The sequence below is a fragment of the Meleagris gallopavo genome, chromosome 20 (genome assembly GCF_905368555.1).
Source record: "Meleagris gallopavo chromosome 20, MGAL_WU_HG_1.1, whole genome shotgun sequence".
Classification (NCBI taxonomy): domain Eukaryota; kingdom Metazoa; phylum Chordata; class Aves; order Galliformes; family Phasianidae; genus Meleagris; species Meleagris gallopavo.
Genome location: NC_139423.1, coordinates 4,686,871 through 4,712,630, shown reverse-complemented (window position 1 = coordinate 4,712,630; position 25,760 = coordinate 4,686,871). Strand labels below are relative to the sequence as shown.

The 25,760-nt window shown below is 47.7% G+C and overlaps 1 protein-coding gene across 3 annotated transcripts; it reads left to right on the top strand.

The window, feature by feature from the left end:
• Positions 1–1,817: 1,817 nt before the first annotated feature.
• Positions 1,818–25,595, top strand: MYO15B (myosin XVB). Of its 3 annotated transcripts, none has more exons than XM_085239993.1 (43): positions 1,818–1,973; positions 2,424–2,498; positions 3,444–3,501; positions 4,533–4,663; positions 4,767–4,862; positions 6,272–6,507; positions 6,592–6,764; positions 7,474–7,546; positions 7,969–8,175; positions 8,268–8,350; positions 8,528–8,625; positions 8,792–8,879; positions 9,845–9,955; positions 10,137–10,231; positions 10,798–11,037; positions 11,499–11,577; positions 11,775–11,930; positions 12,216–12,405; positions 12,527–12,617; positions 13,139–13,364; positions 14,674–14,783; positions 15,191–15,250; positions 15,467–15,542; positions 16,053–16,171; positions 16,620–16,738; positions 16,989–17,130; positions 17,267–17,378; positions 17,984–18,144; positions 18,419–18,531; positions 18,649–18,712; positions 18,954–19,026; positions 19,359–19,435; positions 19,843–19,919; positions 20,130–20,260; positions 20,468–20,562; positions 20,836–20,913; positions 21,172–21,280; positions 21,612–21,760; positions 22,027–22,154; positions 22,916–23,049; positions 23,509–23,642; positions 24,045–24,185; positions 24,455–25,595. In XM_085239993.1, the coding sequence occupies exons 2-43, from the start codon at positions 2,496–2,498 to the stop codon at positions 24,512–24,514; spliced, it is 4,896 nt and encodes a 1,631-aa protein (XP_085096119.1). In that variant the 5' UTR covers positions 1,818–1,973; positions 2,424–2,495; the 3' UTR covers positions 24,515–25,595. The 3 variants fall into 3 exon arrangements, with proteins under 3 accessions (XP_085096119.1, XP_085096120.1, XP_019477224.2); XM_085239994.1 differs by having other exon boundaries at positions 2,421–2,498; positions 8,271–8,350; XM_019621679.2 differs by having other exon boundaries at positions 2,421–2,498.
• The last annotated feature ends 165 nt before the right edge of the window (positions 25,596–25,760 follow it).

The following is a 25,760-nucleotide window of genomic DNA, read 5'->3' as shown; positions in this document are numbered from 1 at the left end:
TCCACAGATAGCACATATTCATAACTCCTTCACGAGGTGATTAACATACACACGGCTATCTCAAGTAACGGTCCTCAATCATCTATTCCATGGTTTCTGCTGCCATCTAGTACCCTTTCAGTATCACGACAGCCCACTCGGCAGCTTCTGACTTCCTCCACCGACCTTCCTCGCCTGCCCTCTAGGTGAACTCTTCACTGAGCCACGATCAGGAGAAGAATGCCTATTAGAAGTAATTTATAGGTACCGAACCCGTAACATTTGCCTACTCAGCCATCTGAATATCTGTTAGTCCAGGATAGAGATAAGTTCAGCATCCTGTCTTTCAACGATATGCTGAGGAATCAGAAGGGAAGGAGGTTGGGGGAGTATCTTGATGCCAGCCTGTCACATCCCAAACTACTCCCAAAATAGGGCAATTCAGCCTCATGTGGAGGCCCTGGCCTGTTTGATGCTTGGTAAGCCCACTCATGCATTTTCATTCTTGTGTTTCTTTTACTGAAGCTCCCTGATTAAAGCAGAATAGTTTTACAACATGCTTTCTAGCTTATAATCCATAACTAAACATTATAACTAAATCCATAACTATTCCAACATCTAAAAGCAATCACAGTTTTGCAAGCAAGAGCGGATCGTTATCATGCAATTCAACAGCCATATTTATAAGGATATGCTACTAAAATATGTGGTACATTTACTTCTTCAGATCACGCTGAATGCATTCTCCATTGAATCTGAGCATCTGAAGATGAATGGCATGTTCCAACTCCTACAGCCAAGCTGCAGCAACAAGAGAACAGCCACATTCTAAAATGCAGAAGGGGGAAAATAAAACAAAACACCAGACCAACCCAAGAGCCAAAGCACAGCATTGAAGCAAGGCCTGAGCACAGATGCATGCCACAGCTTCCAGCAAGGCCAGAAGCTGCTGAAAGGCAGAAGAAAAAGAGAGCCCTTCTGCACCTGGCTTTCAATTGAACAGCAGCCACAGGGATGCCTGATTGCTTATGGGTCTCAGGTGGGACCTGCTGGGTGCTCAGCAGCATGTAGGGTTTGCGTATTGAGTGTACGTTCCATCCATCTAGCCAAGCCTGGCTTAAGGAGAACAAAAGCACATGCCTGGGAAGGAGCTGGAGAAGTCCAGAGGGTGGCAGGGGTGCTGCTCCCACCTCACCTGGCCCACCAGGCTCCTCATCTTTGTTAAGGCCTCCAGGCACTTACTGTTACCTCTCTAATAATATTTCATCCGCTTCATCCAATGAGGTTTGGACTCATTTGATTTTTGCAAAGCACCTTTAATTACCATGCAGTTTCCCTGTTGTTATAAGCAGAACCTCCACACACATTTTCAACAATCCAAAACAGGCTGAGAAAACATTAATACGGCCCACATGCCTTCATTCCACTATCATTAAATTTATCCAGTAGTTAGATTTCGGTGCACAAATATTTAAAAGAAAAGTGATAGACAAGCTGACAATAAAAAGCATAACATTAATTTGATCATTTTTTAGACAGGCATCTATAAGATTAGAGCAGATTTCCCATATTTGGAGACTGTTTCCCTGGAAAACTGCAGAGGTGCCTTCTGCCATGCCATGCCCAGATCAGTTTGTGTTTCTTTTCCTGGCAGGATTTTTTTTTTGCTTGGACAGGATCCAGATTTTCTTTCTGTCAGATAATCACAACAGCACTGTTCATTTGAGTCTGTTTCTGTTCCCCCTATTGTTTGCTTGATGAGGTATCTGAAAATACATTTAGAACAATAACAGGTCTCAAAGTTCACCTGCTGCTGAGTTCCTCCTTTTGCCCGCTCCCTGCAGACCTGCCCTTTGTACTTTAGCATGCTACTGTCTTTCTCAGTCCGGCACTCATCACCTCCCATCTAACTGCACCATTCTGCAACAGGCAAGCAACTGAGAAACGTAGGGAGAGACTGAGACCCTCCTTTTTCACCTTGGAGTAGGAAGCAGGTGAGTGCTGGGGCTGGGAGACACTGGTATGAGATGGGAAATGGTAGACCTATGAGGGGGTTCGGCTCTTGGTACCCCTCCCACCCGCTCTAAAGGAGTCTGCCTCCATGGAAAGCTTCCTCCATCCCGTACTCTTTGATGCTGACGGAAGCAGCTGAATGTTTCTGACAGGTTCTGTGTGCTTTTGCTCTAAGACAAGGCAGGAAAGGTTTGGCGGGGATGCTGGGCTGGTGTTGTTCAGACCAAGTAGTGTTTCAGCAAAACTAAAAGCTTTGCCTGGGCGTCCCTTCTTACCATGTCGGATTCCAGGGAGGCACTGCAGCTTTTCTGTCACTTTATCTGACGGAGCAGGACACCAACTCCTGCCTATCTGCAGGGTCTGCTCTCAGAAGCAGCTGGAAGTGTTTGCTTATACATTATCTTTTCTCCTCCAAACATATCTAACAGCAGGAGATACAAGAAAGGAAGCGACAAAGGAAGTCTCTGGCCAGTGGTGACAGGGAGAGCAGCGACAGCCAGGGAATGGTAAGTTGTCATCAGCCTGGGAGAGTCTGAGACAAAACAAGGGACAAGAAAGAAGGAGACAGTCTCTTTATCAGGGTCTCTTGGGAGGGGATGAGGGAAAATGCTTTCAAACGAAAAGATGGGAGGTTTAGATCGGATATAAGGAAGAAATTTTTACGCTGTGGGCAGTGAGGCAGTGGCACAGGTTGCCCAGAGAGGCGGTGGTGCCCCATCCCTGCAGACAGCCAAGGTCAGGGGATGGGCTGTGAGCACTGATGGAGCTGTGGGTGTCCCTGCTCAGTGCAGGGGTGGCACCAGATGGCCTTTAGGGTCCCTTCCGACTCCAACCATCCCACGATTCTATGCTTTTGGAGATTCCCAAGGAAGCTGTAAGGAAGCTTGCATCCAGTCTAAATCTCCCCTCTTTTACTTTGAAAGCATTTCCTTGTCCTATCACAACACACCCTGCTAGTCTGTTCCCTTCTTACAGCCCCTTCCTACAGGCTCTGAGAGGCTGCTATAATAAATATAAAGCAGCAGTGAGCATCAAAGACCTGGATCAGGTCTCTTCTTACTTGTGCTGCAGCATTCTCGGATACTGAAAAATAAAATAAAAATGATGTAGAACTGAGCAAGAGGAAACGGTGTTTCGCCTTAAACCAAGAACTCTTCTGTGCAATGTGCCTAACTTGTTAATGATGAGAGATGAATCAAAGAAAGCCAACTCCTGTCCCTCTTCTCCGTGTCAGGAATTACTCACCTTCCCCTCCCATCTGATGCATATCATGTACCTGTGTTCTGTACCTGTACAATACTTCCCTATTTTGTAATATTTCTGAACACTGCCTATGCAGAAATTAATCTGTTGCCTGTCAGCGAGTTACCCAGCCTCAGCAGAACAGCTCAGGGCTCACGTTGTTTCATGCCTGGTATAACCCAGTATTGACTTGCTCCCTCTCCTCACAGGATGTGGAGCTGCTGGAGATCCCAGCAGAGCTTGCAGCCCTCCTGCAGTCAGCTGGAGGTGAGAAACCCTTCCCTTCCTGCACTCTTTTATTCCCTGTTTATTTTCTCGTTTCCTGGCAGTGTGTTACCTATGTGCCTGTTCCGCCTGCTGTCTGTCACCTGGGTTGTGCTTGATTTATTATCATTGCAGTGCAAATATGATATAAAAGCTAATTGTGCTCTATATGCATTTTTGTTACCTTTTCAGCTCCCTGGTGAGCTGTGCTGATAGAGCTGATGATAATGTTGATACAAAACTTTTTGGTCAAAGTTGTGTGACAGTGAAGAGTTTATTTAATGAAACCAGGTCTCTTGCAGAGCTGGATATTGGAGTCTGAGATCTCAAACCCATTTGTCTTCTCAAAAATCCTTAAAGAAATTAAGGGATAAGAAGTTAAAACTAGAGTTTTGGCACTTCCAAAGAAATTGATAGTTTCTTCCCAGCAAGAAAAACAATATACATTTTTTTTCAGTGGCTTGGGGGCCAACCTTCACTGACAATGGTGAAGATGAAGTCTTCATGTGATGGGATATAGACAGGGAGAGAAAGGAAGGAAAGGTGTCGGGGGACACACTGGTTTCGGGGTAGAGAAATGCACAGAAGTTGTGCAGAACTGAGAAATCCCTCAGCTTATCAAGGTGCTTGCTCCTGTTTATGATAACCCCATATCCAGTGCCTCATGATGACCTCTGATTTAATTGTTAACACTTGTCAACATTATCTCTGCATAGATTTAATGTTCTCTGCCCCTTAAATTCCACGTAACAGAATTGAAACTGCAGGTGCTGCATGCTCCCTGGATGTTACCTAGGGATAAGAGTCTGAAAGAACTGAGCAGGAGTTAAATGCTGTGGTCTCAGGGCAGAGAGGAGATGCCTGAAACGGGGTTTGGGGCAGCAGGAGTGGACTGTATGTCCCTGGAGCCAGAAGACTGGTACCAGGACACTGTTGCTTGACCAAGAGTAGATGTGTGGAATAGCCAGCCATGCACTGCAGTGTGAGTTGGGTGTGTTCTGGCTGCCATGACCCAAGACCTCTTTCTCTTGCAGGTCAGTATGCAGCACAAGCCAAACAGATAACTGAAGCGTTACCTCCAGAAGTTAAGGTCAAAGATGACCTTTCCCTCCCAGCCAACATCAACAGCTATCCTTTCTCCTCCTTCATTAAGTCGCACTTCCAGGTGGGAACCCTATTTTCCTTCATTGTTTCCCAATTGGAGAAACATACTGGTTCTAGTGACACCAGGAACAAACTGCATATTTTATCCTTATGTTTCTTTTCAGAGGACAGATTTCCCTGCCCCTGGTCATCCACTGCAGCAGCCCTTAACACGCCTGGAAGCTGAATACCGGGAGAGCGCACTTGAGATCAATAAGCTGGTAAGAGATGTCTTCTTTGACCATGGCCTTGTGGAAGAGCAGATGGGCATAAGACAATTACAGAACCGTGGGATGGTTGGAGTCGGAAGGGACCCTAAAGGCCATCTGGTGCCACCCCTGCACTGAGCAGGGACACCCACAGCTCCATCAGTGCTCACAGCCCATCCCCTGACCTTGGCTGTCTGCAGGGATGGGGCACCACCGCCTCTATGGGCAGTTAGATGCTGGTGGTGGCTCATCTTACAATACATGGTGTGTTAAGAAAGCAGAATAAATTCCTGTTCCTTCGAGGTACTGGAGCAGTCTGACAGCCTCTGGGGGTTGTGTTCTTGGTGTGATATAAACCAACTAACAGGTGAGACTAATGGGATCCCAGCCAATTGCCTAGTGATGTAGTCTCAAAACTTGGCTGGACGTATAGAAATTATTCTGCTAAGCCTTAGTTTCACATTCCAGATTCAGTAGCCATGACATTGTAAGGGAGATCTGGCTTCTTCTTCCCTCAGTCACAAAAATGTTTAATTTAACCCAGATTTTTTTCCCCATTATCTGGTTTATAGTAAACATTCTAGTAGTAAACATTCAGACAGTTAAATCAACGCAATATGCAATAGGGGACAGTGAACTGTTGTATAAAGGCTGGAACAAGGCAGGGACTTTGTCATCAAGAAAACTACGCCTGGAACCACACCCTCAATCTGTAGTGTTGGCATAAGTGTAATCTCCTCCACCCTGTGGATGGGAAATACATTTCTTAAAAACATGAAAAACTCTCTGAAAATAGAATGAAACTGTAAAGAGAGTAAATCCATCGATCCCTTTGAGAACTACATGTTGTTAAAATTCATATGCAGAGCCAAGAACCCAAATCATTGCTTAGGTGAGTTGGTTGAGCATAACAAATCTCCTGCTTCTTGGTACAGCGTTAGCTACACTGAAGTCAGTTTACCATTCAGCAGTCAGTGCTTCCTTATGTCTGGCTGTCTGAGCCTTTCACAAAGATCAGGAGAGCACCAATTTCATTTACTTGTTTATACAGCTAGGCAGCCTGTGGGCTCAGACACACTAATGAGCCTGTAGTAATTTGCTCATGGATCCGAGCTCTGATGCTCAAAGAAGGGGAAGTATTCTGACTAAGATTTTGTTCTTGGGCAAAAGCATAACTAAGAATAGCCTGAAGAATGAAGTGAAGAAGTTCTGACTTGTAGTCAGGGTCCTACCCCTATGAGCACTGCCTCCCAGATTCCCCTTTGATAGTGCACAGAAGCTAAGAGCAGATCCAGATCTGACTGCTGGGTGCTCTAAGGCTCACAAACATGCTGTGTCTTCTCTCCAGGTTGCTACTTCATAACACAGTTCAAGCCAGAAAGCTGCTAACCCTGTTTTTTTCCCCCCGTGAATACTTCTAGATTTTGCGGTTCATTGGTGACAAGAATCTCCAAGGCTGGCAGGAGGTCCTTCTGGGCAACTACATTGCTGGGAGAGGTTTGAACAACAGGGCTCTGCGCAATGAGATCTTCAGCCAAGTGGCCACCCAGACATGGAAGAACCCAGATGTGGAACACAGCCAGCGAGCCTGGGTCCTGATGGCGACGTTACTGAGCTCCTTTGTCCCTTCACCAGCACTGGAGAAGCCATTGCTGAAGTAAGGAGGAGAAAAGAGCTAGCTGCACTTTCAGGGAAGTTAAGAGAGATGAGAAATGTGCTGAAGGCAGATCTCTCTTCCTAGGTTTGTGTCAGATCATGGCATGGATGGCTACAATGCTGTTTGTCAGCGCAAGATCTTGACAGCAGCACAGCACGCAGAATATGCATCATCCCGTGTGCACCCTCCCACTCAACTGGAGTGGACTGCAAACAGGAGGAAAGGGAAGATGGTGCTGGATGTTCATACATTTAATGGTAACTTATATGTGCTTCTGGCTCCTAAGGACCTACGCAGTGCAAAAATCATTGTTCAGAAATGCTTCCACCAGCTTAGTGCAGAGTGATTGGACCAATTGCAGCTGGCTGGTGCTGCCATGGGGAATAGAGGTATCTGAATCCAGACCCCAAACTCTGAAAAATCTGACCCTAATGAGTCAGGCCTGCTATTCAGCCTGAGGGATGAGATTCTTCTGGGTGTGGGCCAATTTCAGCAGAGGGCTGTCCTGGTTGTACATCCCTCTGGGTCTAGTTTTCCTGTTACCCATCACTGCACAGCCCATGCTGCAGCAGCTAATGCCTTTGCTGCAGTGGCTTTCTGAGCCTTTCCTCCTTCTCAGACATTGATTTATGCTGTCCCTTGAGCGCTTGGAATCAGTGTGAATCAGATGCAAAGCATCTCCACTCCAGCTCCTTGGTGGGTGAGGTGGTGGATGACCCACGTGAATCATGACACTGCAATGGCTTTCAGCTGTCACACTGGACATGCTTTGAGATGTGCCATGAGCAGTTATTACAGATGCGAATGTGTTCATGCAGAGCCTTCTGTCTACTTTCAGTCCTTGTGGGTCATCTGAGAAGGGTGTGAAACTTTCCATCTGGTTTCTGCCTGTGCACTGCAGAGCTCGGATGTTGCTCTGGGTCTCGCTGTGGGCTGTGTGCACTGATTGTTTCTTTTATGTGCTAGAGGAGAAGTTCTCAGCTGAGGTGGAGTCCTGGATGACCGGGGAACAGTTTGCAGGATGGATGCTCAGCGCAAGGTACTGACAGAGGACAGGAGATTTGGGGATGTGAGAGAGACTATGACTGGTTTTAGAGTCCAGATCAGTTTTGGGCTAAAATTTATATGGTCAGATACTGGTGGAGTAGCTATTCCTTACCAACCCTGGATCACATTCTCTCCTTGTCCCTTCCACCCGTTTGCATGAACTGTGGGACTCTTGAGGAACAGGGGAATCATTGCTGTGATCATCAGAGCAGCTTCAGAGAAAATATTAAGACAAATAAAGTCAAATTATGGGTGATTCACTTTTTTTTCCTGACTCTGGGTGCTTAATCATTGATTCACACCCTAAAGCTTATGGCTACAGAAGGCAGGATGAAGCTGAATGCTATGTTTTCCTATTTCTCTCTTTCTTCCTGCTTGCTCTGACACCTTTTCTCTCCTTTTCCCTGTTACCAGGGGCTGTGATAAGAGGTCTCGAGGATGGTCTGTCTCCATGCTAACTGGCAACACGTGGCAGGATTTACTGGGCAGTGACTTTGTGCTGGACCTCATTGGAGAGATGGAGGAGGCCAGCAACCCCAGCAGCCCCTCTGAGTCCTCACAAAGATACCCTGTTGCTCCTGAAAGGGACAGAAACTTCCTCCATAACTTTGCCTTGGATCTGTGAGTCACCTCATCCTCTTGCCCCGCACTGGTGTCCCTATTGCCCACTGGCCTATTTCCCTGTGCTGTTCTCATCTCATTTTCCCCTCCAGCAGGATTCCCCCTGCGCCAGGCATCCAGGCCCCTGCCTTCCCCCCACCCAAACTGCCTCCGGAGTCCAGCAGTGCCCATCGAGGTGAGCTCTTGCCCAGGACACTGCACAACACTGGGTCACCTGTGTCCCATCCAGGGAATCAGAGCAGAGGGGGGAAAATCTTCTTGATGGGTTCCACTCCAAAATTTGAGTAATAGGGTCTGCAGAGAGGGGAATGTTCCTTACCTGCCTTACCACCCGTTTCCTCTCCACCCTTAGATTTTGGATTCAGGGATGAGCCGGTGACCCCTGGAGGTTTGGATCACTACGTGGACGATCTCTTCAGCCCTGTGTTACATCAGGGCTCCAGGACACCAGTGAGTCCTCTGATGTTCTCTCCTATTCTCTGCAGCTCTCCTCTCCCCAAGACTCCTTCTGTCCATCCACTCTGCCTTTGCTCAGCTCAGACGTGCCTTTGGGTGGCATTTTACTGGGAAGTCCATCTGTCTGAGCTCAGACAGTGCTGTTTTTTTCTTGATGCAGGATTTGGAGAACAGGGAGAGCCTGACCAGGCGCATGAAGGGAGGTGGGAAGATTGGACCCCCACAGAGAGGAATCTTTCCTTCTACAGGTCAGTAAGGGGAGGTGGACAGCTGGAAACACGTGTGGATAAGCTTCAATGAGCACAGTGCAGGGAATCCCTCAAATGTTAATTACTGCGTGGGTTCAGCTGGTTGAAAAGAAGCATCTGAGTTTAACCTGGGTCATCAGAAATTGCACTTGTTCCCAGCTGCTGGGGGAGAGATGCTTGAGGAAGGAGTGAGGTCAGCTTGCCATCTTTTAATTTTTCTCCTGAGTTGTTCCAGGGGTCAAGGCAAGAAGGAGCTTTTGTCTGACCCAAGCCACCTCTTCCCTAGTGTGCAGTCCCCATAAGTCATGTACTCTCTTGCAATTCACCTTGTGCTTTCCCAAAGTAACTGCTGCTTTTTTTCAACTGAAAGGTGTTAATCTTTCTTACTGCTTCCTTTCAGACTTTCCTATCATCTCTATCTATTCCATGTAAGTCTGAGCTCTATAGAGGTTCTGGTGTATGTCTTTGGTTTCCTTACTATCCTTTTTCACAATCCCACCCAGGGTATCTTGTAAGTGTGTGGAGGTCTTAGCTTGTCCCACTGATGGGTCTTTGGGATGCTCTGCACCTTAGTAGCTACCTGCTGCACAGAGACCCACATGGATGTGGCAGTCCCAGAGACCTGTGACCATCCTTCAAGAGAAACCCTTCTCTGTAATCATACAGAAGGTGTTTGGGTGCTTAGCCAGGAAGGATGCAGTGACCTAAGCAGGACTGTTCAAGCAAGGTCTCTATCCTGCTGTAGCCTCATGAGCTGCATGTTTCTATTTGGTTTCCTTTGTCTACCTGAATTTTGCTGTGTGTTGTGATGTATATGAAGTGAGAAATCATTTGCATGTCCCTATAGTTAGTGAGGGTTGAGAGAACCCGAGGGCTCCAACCAATGTGATGTGTTCGGTGGGACTGATAGGGCCTTGCCAATCTGTGATTCCCCAAAAGTCCTGTGCTTAGGCCTTTTCCTCTAGGCTTCTCTGGAATGATGCAAACACCAGTCTACCAGCCCATGCCTTCGATGATGGGGATGCCAGCTGCCTCAGCCATGATGCCAGGGGCTGGTGGGATTGCCCCTGTGCCAGGTAATCACAATTTCTTGGTAACTACACAAGGAAAGAGGTTGAAAAGGTGGGCATCCTCATGAAGCCCGTGCATTTGCATGTCAGGCAGAGTGCACAGTGAGCACTCAGCTCCATGCTGTTGCTCAGGCACCATGGGGAACAATTGCCTGTGGGTATCTGCAGAGATGTATCTCTTCCACAGCCATGTACATGCCCCAGCCCGTGGTGCCCACTGTAGACCCCAGTCAGTTGGCAGCACAACAGCAAGCCTTCATCAACCAGCAAGCCATGCTCATGGTGAGTGGAAGGGATTGGGTGGGAGAGGCTCTGGAGCAGAAGAAGGAGAATGCACTGGTGTACGTGCTATAAAGAGGCTAGCCATGCTCCCCTTCTGGCTTAGGCCTGCTCTGTAGCTCTGGGTTTTGGTATACAAAGTTAGTTTTGGTATATAACATTGTGGTTATTTAAGATTGCAAAACTAGGGATCCCCTTTTTGCCTGTTAGTGTCCGTGGAAACACTGAGGTGCTATAGGTGAATGAGTAGCAGCAACAAGATCAGTTGTAAGTCCCAAATGTTTTTAAAATGGGATTTACAAGAGATGCAGAACTGCAGTGTTCTGCTTTCTGCACAAAGCACAAAGTGTGTGGATGTCCCAGGCTATCTGTGCGGTCAGGATCTGTGTGTACCTGACCAGGTAGGAGTGTACACCCTGCGCAAGGCCTGCTTTGTTCATAACATTTGGGATATTTGCAGTGGATTAAGTAGGCGTTCTTGACTACTAATCAAAAGTAGGACAGCCTGGCTGATGGTTGGTGTTTTTGTGTAGCATAGAGCTCATGGTTGCTGCAATTCCTTCCTGCAGGCTCAGCAGATGACCCTTCAAGCCATGACCCTTTCCCAGCAACAACAGCAGCAGCAGCAGCGACAGCAGTGGCGGCAACAGCCTCCTGAGAGCTCAAGGCCAAGAGCCTCAAGCCCACCACAAAGCCAAGCCCCAGCCCCAGCCCCAGCCACTTCCCCCAAACCCAACGTGTCTCCCAGCAACCGAGATGTGACACCACCACCAAAGGCTCCAGAGCCACCAGCTCAGGCAGAAAGACCGGTAGGAGAAACAAGCAGTGGGTTTAGATGTCACATTCTGCATTTATTTTGCTTCCCTTTCCAGCCTGGCATTGATTTGGCAGAGAGGAGAGCTGAGAGTTATGTTTGCCTTTCAAGCTCCACTTGCTGAATCTTTAAGACACAGGGTCAGAAATGGTTACATTTAGGTCTGTGGAGTTCTAGCTGCAATGCATTCATTGCTGATCTGAATTTCAGTGGGGTCCATATGAAAATTCATCACTTTTCATTCTTTATCTTTCAGCAAGTTGTCTTGGGCTGTAACATACCCCCCTTTCTCTGAACTGGGTTGATGATCCCTTGGGCCAGAAAATGGCCTCCTGGGACACTTCCAGACTAGGGCAAGTTTTAGATGAGTCCAAACCTATCTAGAGAAGATCACTGCTGATTCTAAGGGAACTATGGAGGTATGCTGGCTGGTACTATATTGTGAACTGCCCGCAGGTTTATGACTCCAGCAGTGAAGATGATGACTATCCTCGGGAAACTTTCCAGCAGAAGAGAGCTTTTTTTCAGAGGATGGGTGAGTGTTGACCACTTTGGGAATTTTACTTATCGTAACAGCCTGTTCTGCAGCCTCCCAGGTGCAGCAGCTGTGTTGGGCATCCAAGGCCAGGCTGAGTGGGGTCACAGGCAGCCCCATCTCTTGTTAGAAGAGTTGAAACCATGCCATTAATGCTAAGCTTTGGCTATGAGATTAACAAGCCTCTTTCTATGTAGGAGAGCAAAAGATCCTAGTGAAGAAAGTCAGGGCGCCTTCCAAAACCTGGACACCTCCAGCAAATCCTCAGCCAAAGGAGATGGAAGAGAAGAAAAAAGAACAGGAGAATGAGAAGAATTTGACAGAAGAGAAGCCCAGCCCTAAAACAGAGGCAGGTAAGGTGATACTGAGTGGAGACTCAGGCAGGCTGAGAAGCAGGAGCTTTCTAGGAGTGGGTGCTAGCCCAGGATATACCCAAAAGAGGAGAGATTTTGGCTCTTGTGGGAGTCTTGGCAGCAGAGGAGAAAGACCTGTGCTTTGGGAAGTGGGATCCTAAAGTGGGGTTGGGAAAGGCCATGAATGGTCAGCCCAGAGGTGAAAGAGTGGGAGATTCAAATGAGACAAAGGGATTTTTCCCGTGCTTTTGTTTGTCTATCGGTTAAAGCTCTCACCCCCAACAGCTCCTGCTGCCCCTTTGCCACCTCCTGAGCCAAAGCCGAAGAAACAAACACCAAAAGCAAGGAAGGAACCACCAGTAGTGAAATCTTCAGCCCCTGAGTCTCGACCGGAACCAAGCCGGGAGATCCGTAACATCATCAAAATGTACCAGAGCAGGCCAGCCCCCGAGCCCCAGCCTATTGAGCCTGCCAGGTGAGACAATGGGAGCCACCCAGGATGAAAGGGACCATATCCCAGCACATGGCTCCACTGTGGTGACAACCCTGCTGCAGCTCTAGCAATTCCCTTTTGTTCTGTTCCCTTTGTCTTGTAGGAGAGTGTCCAAGCCATTTATGAAGAGGAATGACCCCAAAAATGAGGCTTTGGCCAAGCTGGGGATGATGAATCTCAATTCTCCCAAATCAGTGAGTGCTTTCCTCCTTGATCACCCCAGCAGAGAGATCTTTTGTATCCAATCTCCAGTGGGCTGAATGTGGTATGGTAGCAGCCAGTTGATTTCCTACTGCACTAATAGTTATCTGTGAACTCATACACCAATAGTGCCATCCATCTCTGGTTCCAATCTGTAACATCCATCGAGTTCCTGGAGAACAGGCTCTGGTGCAGTATGTTCCAATGTGGAATGTTTAGGACTGATTTGGAAGCAACAATTCACATTCCCCATATTTGGCCCCATGATCTTGGCCTATCAATGTCTTTTTTCCTTTTCCCAGCTGGAGGCTCACATCTCAAATACTCATTTTTTTGTACCTCTGTTTGCCTAATCTTAATCTATTTGTAGATCGTGTGCTGATTTAAAGGTTCTGGTATCCCTGCTCCAACAGATTCTGCTGCCAGGGGCTGGGCTGCTACTCTGGGTATTATTTCTAACAGCAGCATACAGTGATGCAGAGAGTGACTGTCAAATGGTTTTGCTGTCTTGTAGCCACCCCCGCTACCTCAAGAGAAGAAGCCCAAAGGGACACCTCCACCCACCAAGCCCAAGCCAGGATCAGCTTCCAGCTCTATCAAGGAGAAACAGATACCTCTGCTGTCCATCTTCAGGGAGCCATCAAGTACCCCACCAGATTCCCCAGCCCCTCCTGTTCTCCCACCTTTGCCCTCCTCTTTCCCCCCTGGGAACCAAGGCTTGCAGGAATTCACATCGAAGGGTGAGTGTTGACATCACCCGACTGGGATTTGGTAGCAGATAACGAGGGCAGATTCAGCCTAACTGCCTGGGAGAGTCACAGGATGAGCTGTCACTTGCCAGCTGGTCAAAGGCTGAACAGTCACAAACTATAGTGACAGTCTATAGTTTGAGTCTGGTCCTGCACTCCGAGACCCTCCCCAGCTCTAACACTTCCCCTCCTTCCCAGTGCAGTGCAGGCTGTCAGGTGTTAATGACAAAGGAAAGAAGGGCTGGATGAAAAACGGACGTAAAAAAAGAAGGGACCTTTGGGTTATAGTTCGATCAAGGTCCAGTCCATAAGATATTTTATTGCCTACTTGAAGCATAGTTCCTTTATCAAAGCTGCAAGTAAATGGCTGGACTTTAGACAAGGGAGGAATGAGAAATCAGGTGTTTTATATTCTAGAGCCTTTGGAGAGCCCTTTAAGACAGGCTGAAGAATGAGGAAATATTATTTGGGGTGCATACACCAAAGTGTTTCAAGCACAAAATGCTCATTAGCATCACATTTCGTAATGTGCAAAGAACAGTCAGCCCACGTACATTACTGGACTCCAATCTGCAGCAGCTTCCCTGTTATAAAAGAACTTTCCTGTTTCCTGCTCAATTTGTTTTAAAAGATGGACATTCAGTAAATCCTGTGAAAGCAATTCTAGGTTAGGGTTAGCCTGAAAATTCCCATGTTCTTTTGCATAGGGATAAAGAAAAGAGCTGAATATATTCTACATTTCTTGTTCATCTATGAACTGAAGTTTCAAAGTTGTGACTGCTTAAATGGAGACATTCCTAATCTCATAGAGAAATGTCTTTGAATAGTTGCCTTCCAACCGTGTCTAACTTTAATAGATTTCCTGCAGAGAGAAAATCCAGTGTAAGTACTGCTGCCTTGTACTAGAATTTTACAGCCTGCTGGCTCAGGAGAGTTCTTCTAACACTTTTTGAACCCTCCAGCAGCCTTTATAATGACATAAAGTGTGACCACGTCTTTCAGCTTCAGTACAGGGGCACTCAGTTGCCAGGATGCTGTGTGCTCCCTATCTCTGGAGTGTTTCTGGTATGAGCACTGAACTTTGTGGCTAATGCAATGAGTATACATGCGATCAGAAATGCTGTGAGTTGTATGCTGACTGTTCTGTGCATTCACATTAGCTGATCGCTGATCTTCAGGAGGGCTCCTTACACAAATGTTCAGTCAGGCACGTGGCACTGTACCCTTCTCTTGGAAGGTAAATGGCAGATGACCCTGTAGTCAGTAAAGCCCCTCCTCACTGCCCTTTCTTCCCACCCAGGCCTTACTGTAACAGAAGATGATGGGATCAAGACCCAGCTGTATAAGCTAACTGCTGGTGTCAACTTTTCCTACTTCAACCCTCCCTGGAAAATCTTTCTGCGCAAAGAGGTAAAGTTTGTTAGCATCTGATGGTCAAGGAATTCCAGGTCCTACTCTACCTTACTCATGAGTCTCAGTTTTCCTGTCCTTCCCTTCCTCTCTAAAGCATGAAGATGTTGACAAATAAAGTAAATCTGTTGTTACCTGGAGCTTTTCTATACAAAAAGTACAAATGTATGTAAAATCTTGTGTGCTGAGCTGACCCCAGCTCATCCCACAATCTCACCACTTCACTTTTGATCCTTCACTCCTGCTCACATTTGGTCGTTTTGTTCACATTTCCTCTCTCTCTCTTCCCTGACCAGACATGGAGATTCAATCCTCGCAGGAGGGAATACAGATTACAAAGCACCTCTATTTCTGCTACAGCTGTAAACATACGTAACATCATTATTGTTTTTATCCTCCTCTTGCAGGTGTTTTATCCCAAAGAAAACTTCAGTCACCCTTACTGTCTGAACTTGCTGTGTGAACAGGTAATGTATGACTCAAGGTTCTGTCTGTTTGGAGACTCCATAATTGCATTGCATGATTACATCACATACATTCACCTTTGCATCCTTAGAGTTATTAGTCCTTTCTCCAGGTCCATCTAGTCAAGGCCCTGCTCTTTTCTCTCTGAGACTCAGCCTTTTTCAACACACACAGTGGCAGCTTTTCCATAGAAGCCTCTCTGTTTCCCTCGTCTGCAGATCATACGTGACACCTTCTCTGATTCCTGCCTTCGCATTTCCAAAGAGGAGAAGCGCAAGATGAAAGACCTGCTGGGTAATGAGAGCCCTGTCCCACCTTCCTCCATGCACCCATCACAGCATCCAGCTGCAAAGGAGAAAGAGTTCTCTGTTCCCTTCCAGGCAGGACTTAGGGCAGAAGAGAACTGTCGTTGCAGCAAGAGAGAACACTGTGTGTGCTGTGCAGTGTGCTGTAGGGATGCTTGTCTCTTCCAAATGCATAGAAAATGGCTCTGAAATCTCTCTGAGCCAGAAGAACTTAATTATGATTTGTATCTCTTTGGTGGAGAGGAAACTGAGGCCCAGGGATTGGGTTTTGAGTTGTCTCAAAATGCAGCTGTGTTTGACCTGAGCTTGATGGAGGAGGGTGGAAAAAAAACTTGGTGATGGATTTGTATGTGCAAGTTACATTGGTTCTTAGCACTGTGGTGTCCTTTCAGCTCTGTGTGCTCTTTGCTGTCCTATGGTCGCTGGGTGGGGACAGTAGGAACAAGGTCCCTGAGCAGAGGGAGCCATTACCATCTTTGCCTTGCTGTATCCCTCCTAGCGGCGTTTCACGTTGGCAATGATGCTCAGTCCATTCAGGAGGATGGGATAAAGAAGAGGATCGTGGTGGCTGCTCGGGATAACTGGGCTAACTATTTCTCCCGCCTTTTCCCAGTTCAAGTGAGTCTTAATCATTTCAGCAGACCCCACATTTGCTGTGGCTGCATGACTCTGGTTCTCCTGGGATGTCTCTTTGTGCCCTGCCTTTCTCTCCCTCATCTGCCCCATTCCACTCAACCTCCTGCACTTTCTGTACATTTCTCCTCCTTCTCCTCACATGCACATTTACATGCCCTAACCATTTCTCTTTTTCCTAGGTCACCTGCTTAGCTGCAGTCACTGGTGGCCTCGTCCCCCATTTCTCCCACCTGCCTCTCTGCATCCTCACACTCCTGCTCTTCTGTCTCCCTTTCCTCACCATCTTTGTTTTCCAAACACCTTTGAGAATGTTGCTAGGTCTGACACCTCTGTCAGCCTTGGACCTCCTTCATTGCACATGGTGCTCTTTACCCATCCTGTCTGGCTGGGAAGGAGCCTTTTGGTGCTCACTGCTGCTCTTCTTTCACAGGGTGAAAATGGAAGTGATGTCCAGATCCTGGGTGTTTCCCACCGAGGCCTGAGGCTGCTGAAAGTGGTGAAAGCAGCTGCCTACGCTCCTGAGCACCTGAAGGTCCTTTGCAGCTACAGGTGAGCAGACGGATGATGTGAGCAGACCAACAGGGTGAGCTGAGCTTTTCTCTGGTTGTTCCATGTCTAAGGTTGTCCAAGACCTGTGGTGACTCACTGACCCTCCCTCAAATGACTTCACTCTTTCTCTTTCCTTCCTACCTTGCACTTTGCCTGTAATGAATACTGGGAACCAAGCTCCCATCCCATGATCTGCCAGTGTCCCCTCGCTCTGACAGAAGCACTCTGAATGTGCTGGCTGTGTTCTCAGCTTTGCAGATGTGCTCTCGGTGGAGCTGAAGGACAGCAACTCCCTGGAGTTCTCTCTGAAGACGGAGCAGCTCTTACTGCACTCTCACAAGGCTCCGTGCATCAAGGCCACGGTGGAACTCTTCATCCTGGAGCTGAGGCAGGTGAGGAAGCAGCTGCAGAGCAGCTGTCAGTGAAGGTGTTTTCCTATATGGACCTGGCAGGTTCCATGGGGTGGTGTAGTCTAAGTCCCTCCCATTTTGGGGACAAGATTTGACCTCTCCACTGCTTTTTCCACAGGATACCAACTACGTTGTTGCTCTGCGCAGCTATGTCACAGATGACAAGAGCCTCCTCAGCTTCAAGAAGGGTGACCTGATCCAACTCCTGCCCATGCAAGGCTTGGAGCCAGGTGAGAGGATATGTTCAACTGGATGGGAAAGATGGGGGTTGTGTTGAAGGGCCTGCTGGACCTACGGAGTCCAGAAGCACTACATGCTACTGTTGAATAAACCAGAAGAAAGCAAGCTGTTAAGGGCTGGCTTTGTCAACCTTCAGCTCTGCTGCTCTCTGACTGTGACTCTCATTGTTCCTTCTATCGCAGATATAGGGGATGTTCTCTACAGCTCCCTGAAGGGAGGTGGTAGTAAGGTGGGGTTCAGCCTCTTTTCCCTGGTAATGGTGATAGGATGAGAGGTGATGGGCTCAGGTTGTGCCAGGGGAGGTTCAAACTGGATAGTAGGAAAGATTTCTTCTCTGAGAGAGTCATGAAGTACTGGCACAGGCTGTCCAGAGAGTGGTGGAGTCCAGAGCCTGGAGGTGTCCAAGAACCATGGAGATGTGGCACTGGGGAATGTGGTTAGTAGTATGGTTGGAATGAGCTGGGGTTGGGCCTGGTGATCTGAGAGGTCTTTTCAAGCCTATTCAGGGGCTGATGCTGCCTTTGCCAGTAGGAAGCCTTACTGCTTGGTTCTGTTTGCACCTGCCGTGGTTCCCGACTCTCTCCCATTTCTTCAGGCTGGCAGTTTGGCTCCACTGGTGGCCGCTCCGGTATTTTCCCTACCAGCCTAGTGCAATTGGCTGCAGCCCCTGATTACCTCAGCACCAGCATGGACAGACATGGAGGGCTGCAAAAGAGCACGAAAGTTTCCTTTGATGGCAGGAACACCAACAAGGAGGTGAGTTGTCCTTGGAAAACGGCTAGAGGATCTGGCTGTGTTCTGTGGGACCTGCCAGCATAGGTCCATGGCCCTGGTAGTGTCTGGCCACTGTGGCTAAGGAGGAAAAAGATGACTGCTTAATTCTTAGAGACAAAGGTGCTCAAATACCATTGAGAGTATCTGGGGAGGAATGGCATCACAAACAGATGAGACCTTTCCAGGTATAGTAGGAGAAGGGAATACACACTGCAGCTCCTCATCTGACCTTTCAGTTTGGTGCATGTCCCTGCAGGCCTCTGTTCCCAGCCTGACATCTGAGCCCTCCAGCATCACGTCAGTCCCTGCTGGTGATCATTACACCATGATGGACTTCGCTGCTGTCTATTTCCGAGAGGCTCAGCTCATGTGAGTAGACTGTGCTCTTCCTCAGCAGGCATACACTGGATGTGTGTAGCCTGGCACTCACCAAGACAATTCTGGGGCTATTTCTTGGATTGGCTCATGTTCTCTTCATCTGGCTAGGACGGAATTGAAGGGGACACCTGCTGAAAAGAAGACTATAGCTGACATGGTCCAGTACACCAAGGTGAGCCCACGCTTTCCCCATGGCAACAGCCAGAATCCCAGCTCCAGCACTGCCTCTAGTTTTGCTCTGACATGGCAAAAACAGAGGACAGATTTTTGGCTGCACTATGCAGAGGAGTAGGAGACCCCTACTTATCAATGCTGCCTGCAAGATACTGGGAGCTGTTGTCATCTGTGAAGCCTACAGCACAGCTCTGTGCTGGTCTGCTTCCTCAGCTCACCCTTGTGTTTGAGCCCTGCAGGTTCCAATCCAGGAGTCTTTGCTCTGGTACTCTGATAGCGAACTGAACGAGCTTGCAACAAAGAACTTCAAGAGTAAGTGCCCCCCAAGGACAAAATGGGCTTCAGTGGGGATGAAGGGATGCTCTTGGTGGCTACACTTAGACAACAGTGAAAGGAAATAAGAGGGCACTTCCTAATGCACTTCTGCCCTTAGTAACTACCACTGTCATTGCTGAAAGCATCCAACAAAATGCTCCTTGCCTTAAGTGCAAAACGTCCAAGAACCCACATTGTCTGGGCTCATGAACCACTTGTCCAGTGCTGCCTAGTAATGGCCTGTGGAGCAGAAAGGCCTTTGGGACATTTTCTAGCCCCATGGCAGGATCACCTCTGCTTACACCCAAGTATTATACTTTACTTTGCAGCTCTGATGCGGTTCATGGGAGATCAGCCAAAACTCAAGAACCAGGATGATGCTCAGTGCGCCTACGAAATCCTTCAGGTCTGTGACTTTTCCCTGGGCAAACTGCTGAAGCACAAGTGGGAATGAGAGCCCAAGGCCTTTCAGGAAAGGGAGAACAGGGAAAGCCATAATGCAGAGCCCTATGTGAGGAAAGGAACTGAAACAGAGGCCAATTAAAAATCATGTGGAAGAGGGTGTGTTTCTATCTGCACTTGTAAATGCTTTTCTTAGGCATCACAGTCTGAATGAGAGTACAACCTGCCTTCTTTGGGCCTATATAGCACTACAGAGCAGAAGTTGTGAAGCCTGAACTTAAAGCCATACCGGGAGTCTGAGATTTCCTGGCAAAACTCAAGAGTTGGGAGAGGAAGGGCATGAAGATGAGCTGGAACCTCTCTGATGTTCTCTTCCCCTCCTTGATGCTGTCTTCTCCTCTTTGAATGCAGCTGTGCAAGGAGAAGGAGAATTTGCATGACGAAGTTTACTGCCAGGTCATCAAACAGGTCACTTTCAACCCCAACCAGTGAGTAGCAGCACGGTTGGTTCCCACTCATGCATGGCTGGAGGGGGATCTGCGTGCCTTGCTGTGTGCACAGGATGGTGGGAGGGTACCCCTTCATTTCACTACCTCATGTTCACTGCCACCTCCTGTTGGCGTGCAGAAGGGCAGAGGCTCACTTTCAGCTGGGTGGAGCAGGAATTGTCTCATTCCACAGTTCTTTCTGTCCCACAGGGAGAGCGTGCTGCGGGGTTGGCTGCTCCTAAATCTGCTCACTGGGTTCTTCCTCCCTTCTAACACCCTGATGCCCTATGCCACCAAGTTTCTGCAGCAAGCCAGCAGCGACCCATCCAGCACCCACCACGGTACGGCTGTGTCTGTGTCCTGTGAAACAAATGGCTGCCCTGGGTTTACTAAGGCCCTGTTGTCAAGGAAAGAAGGAAGGATCTGGATGGGCACACAGTTTCCTCATTCTTGGCTCTGGATTAAATACAATGGAGCCAGGAAGACTCAAAACTATAGGAGACCATGCTTAGCTCTCAGCCCATGAAACTTTTTCTCTTTTCCTACAGAAATAGCCAGGATTTGTCAGAGCAACCTGCGGAAAAATTTCATGTATGGGGGCCGTCGCCACCTTCCTTTCCCTGTGGAGATGGAGGCACTGCTGGTATTGATGGGCAGAGGGGTTGGGATGCTGGGAAGGGAGGGAGGGCAGGGGCTTGGCAGCAGGTGCTGTGTGAAAGAGGTGGGTAGCAGGGCTGGTTAGTGTTCCAAGAGAGGGAATCAGGCATGTGTCTGTAAGGGAGATGCAAGTGGGCAGGGAAGGGTCAGGAATGATGGCCTAGCAATGGAAGGCTGAGATGAGGAGGAGGGAAGAAGGAGGAAGGATTACGGGGTTGATGGGCTCCTGTGTGTCACTGTGTGTCACTGTGCTTTGCAGAAGGGGCGCAGCACCCGCCGGCTGGAGGTGCTGATGTTTGGAGGCGTGGAATACGTCACCCGCATCAGGACATTCACTGTGAGTTTTCTGCTTTGCATTTCTCCTTTGGTCTGGTCTCAGAGCCATACAAGGGAACTCCCATATTTGTCAGACCTTTGGCCTGTGCTGCCCACAGTGCTGCGGTGGTTTCCCAGGAATCCCTGCACAGCCTGGAATGCCATATCCAGCCTTCTTCTCTGTGCCTTGGCCAGAGCTGTACTGCTGCCCTCCACCTGTTCTGGAGCTGAGTTGAGCTTACCTGGCTGCAGTATTTACTTGCTTCTTTCCTCACTTCAGGTGGCCAAGGAGCTCTTGCAGGAGATCTGTGAGCAGATGGGGGCAGGAGAGCAGGAAGAGATGCAGGAATTTGCTCTTTTTGCCATCAGGAGCACCAGTGATAAAAAGGGCAAGTAAAGACAGACTAGCTCTAGCTTCTTCCCTAAAGCATTTTCTGCAGTACGGACTGTTTCAAATAATTTCCCAACTCTTGCTGGCTCTGGGGATCTTCAGCAGTTAACCTCTGTTAGAGATTGCGCCTTCTCGGGGCCTGAATTGCTCTTTCCTGAAAGTGGTGCATGTCTGCATGGGGGCTGTGTCCCTTGGGGATGGCTGATGCTGGGAGTTGCTAACGGCAGGGTGAAAAGGAGGTGTGCAGGATTGCTCCTTGCAAGACTGTGGAGCTCAACCCGCTGTCGCAGCACCAAGAGTGATGACTCTTTCTCTGCGTAAATATGTAGATAAAATTGTGAGGCCAATAAGAATGGAGGAATACCTTCATGACTACTTGCTCGAAGACATATTGGTCACTGTGAATTTACGCAGGCTCACCTGGAAGACACCTCTGCACTTTGAGGACAAAATCTATACTGACATCCATTATGGCCAGGTAAGCAATGAGGACGGTGGGAGTACTTAATGTGAGGGTCAGTGTGGATGTTTCAAGACAGCTGAAGAAGTGGGAGGGCTGATTGGCTCAAGATGCTGTTTCTGGGCATGACTAATAAGTGATGCTAATGAGGATTTAGCCTATGGGCCGTACTGTTCCAGATGTGGTTTGTGCACTTTGCTTTAGAGTGATCAGCAAAGCAGGATGTGGGTCTCTGCAGTCTTGCACTGCCCAGACTTGCCTGGACCTCCTTCTGGTGCTTTCAGATACAATGGGACTACCTGACAGGGAAGATACTGGTGAGCTACAGTAAAGAACTGGAGATGCAACTGGGTGTTTTGGTTATGCTCCAGCATTGGGCCAAAACAGAGCAGGAGAGCTCTGCTCCCTCCAGGTAAGCTTATTTCAGGGAGGGTCTCTGTTGGCACCACATGGGTTAAGAGTAGATGACTGAAAGTATTCTCTGGATAACGAAAGAATGGAAAGTCCCGGAGAAGATAAGTCATTAATTAACATCACTCAGTGACTGACTTCTGCCTGTAACCAAGAAAGTTTACTTCCCACTCACACTCCTGATGGTGACCATCTCTGACTCACAGTTCCTTTTGTGACTCCTCCTGAGCTCAGGGCCATGAGGGAGCCACATGCATTTCTTTAGGCCGTGTGGTGCCAAGAAGAAAGTATGAGCTTACAGCTGTACTCCATCAAACCCCCATACAGATCCAGCAGCAAGAGTAATGGTGTAACTACTGGGTGTGGGGAACTCTGCTCTGTGTAGTGTTTGCAATAGAGGATCAAGACAGTGAAATGTTTTTCAGAAGCACCCTGTGAAAGAAACACTCTATAACTCTACTTCCATGCTACAGTTCTTGCATGAAGAGCTCTTGCTGTCTCCAGGAAGGAGGGATTTCTTGTAGTGTACTAGGCAGCAGTGCACAGCTTTTTTCTCTGTGGAAATATGTCTCATCATCTCTGTTGTCTTCTCCCACATTATTCAATTTCAGTATGACCTGTTGTGCTCTTCCTTCTTTCTCCACCTTTGCCTCCAGCTCTGCTCTGAAAATCGTTGGCACATCCTCTTTCTCTAACTGCCCTTGGTTGATATTTTGATTTTGGCCAGGCAGGGAGTCAATTAGTCTCTACTTTTTGGCACAGGGAAGAGCTGAAGGAATACATACCAAAGTCCTTGCAGTCCCGAATCAGCACTGAGACCCTGCAGAACCATCTTGACAGGCTGCTGCAAACCATGCAGCCTCTCCGGCCAGTGGATGCAAAAATCCAGTTCATAGGTGAGGAGACATGAGATCTGCCTGGGTGGTCCACTCTGAGAGTGATGGAAGCTGCTCTGTGGGGCTGGCAAAGATCTCTGGAGTCTGGAATGGTCCATGATATGTAACTCCCTGACAGCCTTCCTCTGCAGACTTGCACAAGCTTCCAAGCATGACAGTCATAGTACAAATCCCACCTCATGGTAAAGTCTGCAGAAGGCTCTGTTAGTCCTGTATGAGTTGTGCTTTAATTGATATTCTGGCTGCATGTCTGTTTGCTGCTCTGAAAAGAATGGAACATGCATTGAGGCTGCTGGCACTTGAGTACCAGGAGCCTAAGGATGGTGGCAGAAATTGTCAATTCAACTTTTTAATGTAGGAAGACTTGGGAATACCTGAAGCTTTTGACCACCTTAGGCTGGTGCAGTAGATTACTGGCTAGGAGCTGCTGCCTGAACACCAGCTTTTGTTTTCTTACAGAGCACGTGATGAAACAACCACTCTTTGGCTACAACATCTTCTTGGTGGAGAAAGTCAGTAACAGCACAATCCCTGTGCCCTGTTATTTTGGTGTGAATAAAGAACAGATCATTGTGGTGGACAGCATCACCCAGGTATGCCAGACAATTCCTCCTTTCAGGTATTAGCTTTGACTTTTAGAAGAACTGTGTGCAGGAAGAGACTGTGTCTATATGCATCACAACCAGTCTCTCTAGCAACCCTAGCCTGAGAGTTAGGGAGTAGTGTAACAGATGCTATTGCCATGTGCTCTTTTGCAAGTCTATAGATCAAGGCAAACAAGCATGGTCCATGGTAAAACTAAGTGTAGGCCACATTCCTATTTGTCCCAGTCCAGAAGGAGCTCTAAGGACACAGCAGTAGTAGAGCCAAGCAATTACTGTGATCTGGTCTATGTCTCACCTTTCAAGAGATGTATCCTCCTTGGCCAGAATTAGATGGTTTTTTTTCTGAAGTGACTGCACCAAAGTGCTCTGTGGCTTTGTTCCCTCACACAGGAGCTCTGCCACATCATCCCACTGAAAGAGCTGCAGAGGATGAGAATCCTGCGCCCCACCTCCGAGCAGGGGCTCCCTGGCATAGAACTGAACTACGGCTCAGCTGCCAGCCCCAAGACTCTATGGATTGAGCTATCCCAGGTGAGTCATCAGCCTTGAACTACAGTTTCCTCCTGGCTGTTCAGAAATTGCCCTCCACTGTCCCACTGAGCCTCGGAGAGACACTACTGCTCTCTTCTGTCCCAGGGGTGAATTCCCATTCCCAAAGCGCTGCTCAGTCTCAGCACCTGCTTGGTATTTAACTATGGGAAGTAATTTACGGGAAGATGCTTAATTATGGGAATATTTAGTTATGAGAAGCAGTCATTTCCAGAGTAAAGAATGACTGGTACTACTTTGTGTTTTGACAGGCTAAAGAGATGTATCACACAACTGTTGCCATCCTGGATAAAACAGATTTTCAGCACTAGAGTTTGAGGAGAATGTCTCCCCAAAACATCCATGACCTCTGCTGCTTCTGCAACTGCTACCAAGCGATGGCATGTTTCTTGGTGGACTGGACTGTGAAGTCACCCCTGGTGGCCTACCATGCAGTCTAAGTCCTCTTTCTTGAAGCAATACTTGCACTGGTTGAACAAACCACAAGGAACCCTCTCTATTCCATTGCTTTTTTGTAGCTTGTTCCAATACAGCAGCTCAAGAAATGCAAGTAACTGCCTTCAAACTATGCACTATGGGACTGTTTTTTTTAATCTTTTTGAATTAATGAACATAAGAAAGCAAAGCCAAGGCTATCAATTGACTGCACTGGCTGCTGCTGTTTTCCACAGACCAGTTTTTTTTCTGTATTGATATGCAAGAGGGCCTGTAGCAGGGTTTGTGAAGCAGAAGCTTTTAAACAGTATCACCATGCAAAGCAGATCAGTGTTCATATACAATTGCCACATATTATATACAATTGCTCGGGCACAGATTGAGCTGCAGTGGTAAGAAGGTCTATTTTTAATTCCTCACTGACATAATTATAAGGGTATTTTTCCTTCTACTATACAGAACTCAGTTGTATCCACGCAGCTGTCAAATTATGGCTCCATGCCCCTGGAGAGAGTGTATTCAAGTGGAAATTGTATTACAGTAGAGGAGAGTATCCTGGATTGTATAAAACCACTTAATTTATTTTTATTTCTATAGCTATCCTATTAGACTAATAAGTATCTTCATTTTTAGGGGATTTATAATGAAATAATTGCATAATGGATATTTTGAAGCTATGAGATGACAGATACTGCTTTACCTCTGATATGGGATGATTCACCTGCAGCTAACTGGAAAAGCTTGAGGAAAAGGTTGTAACTGTTGGCTGGGGACCAGATCTGGGGTTGCTCAATGCAGGCCATGATGCACAGCTGGCTGCTTGCTGCTGATGCCAGCACCAACCACAGCACTTTCCTGTCAGGAACTTCCATGCTGAAGCTGAAGTGTATGGCACCTTCTCTCTTTATCAACACAAGGCTTGGTGAACAGCAATATGAAATAAAGAACTAGAGAACATCTCTGAAGAGTAACTCGTCCTTACTTTTTTCTCTTTCTGAGCTTCTCCAGCCTTACACAAAAGCACAGCTCACCTGAAGAACTGCCCTGCACTGTGATTCAGCTCTATGCCACACAGCCACGTGACCTTTTGGAAGTCCTCTGATTTACAATTCACACAAAACA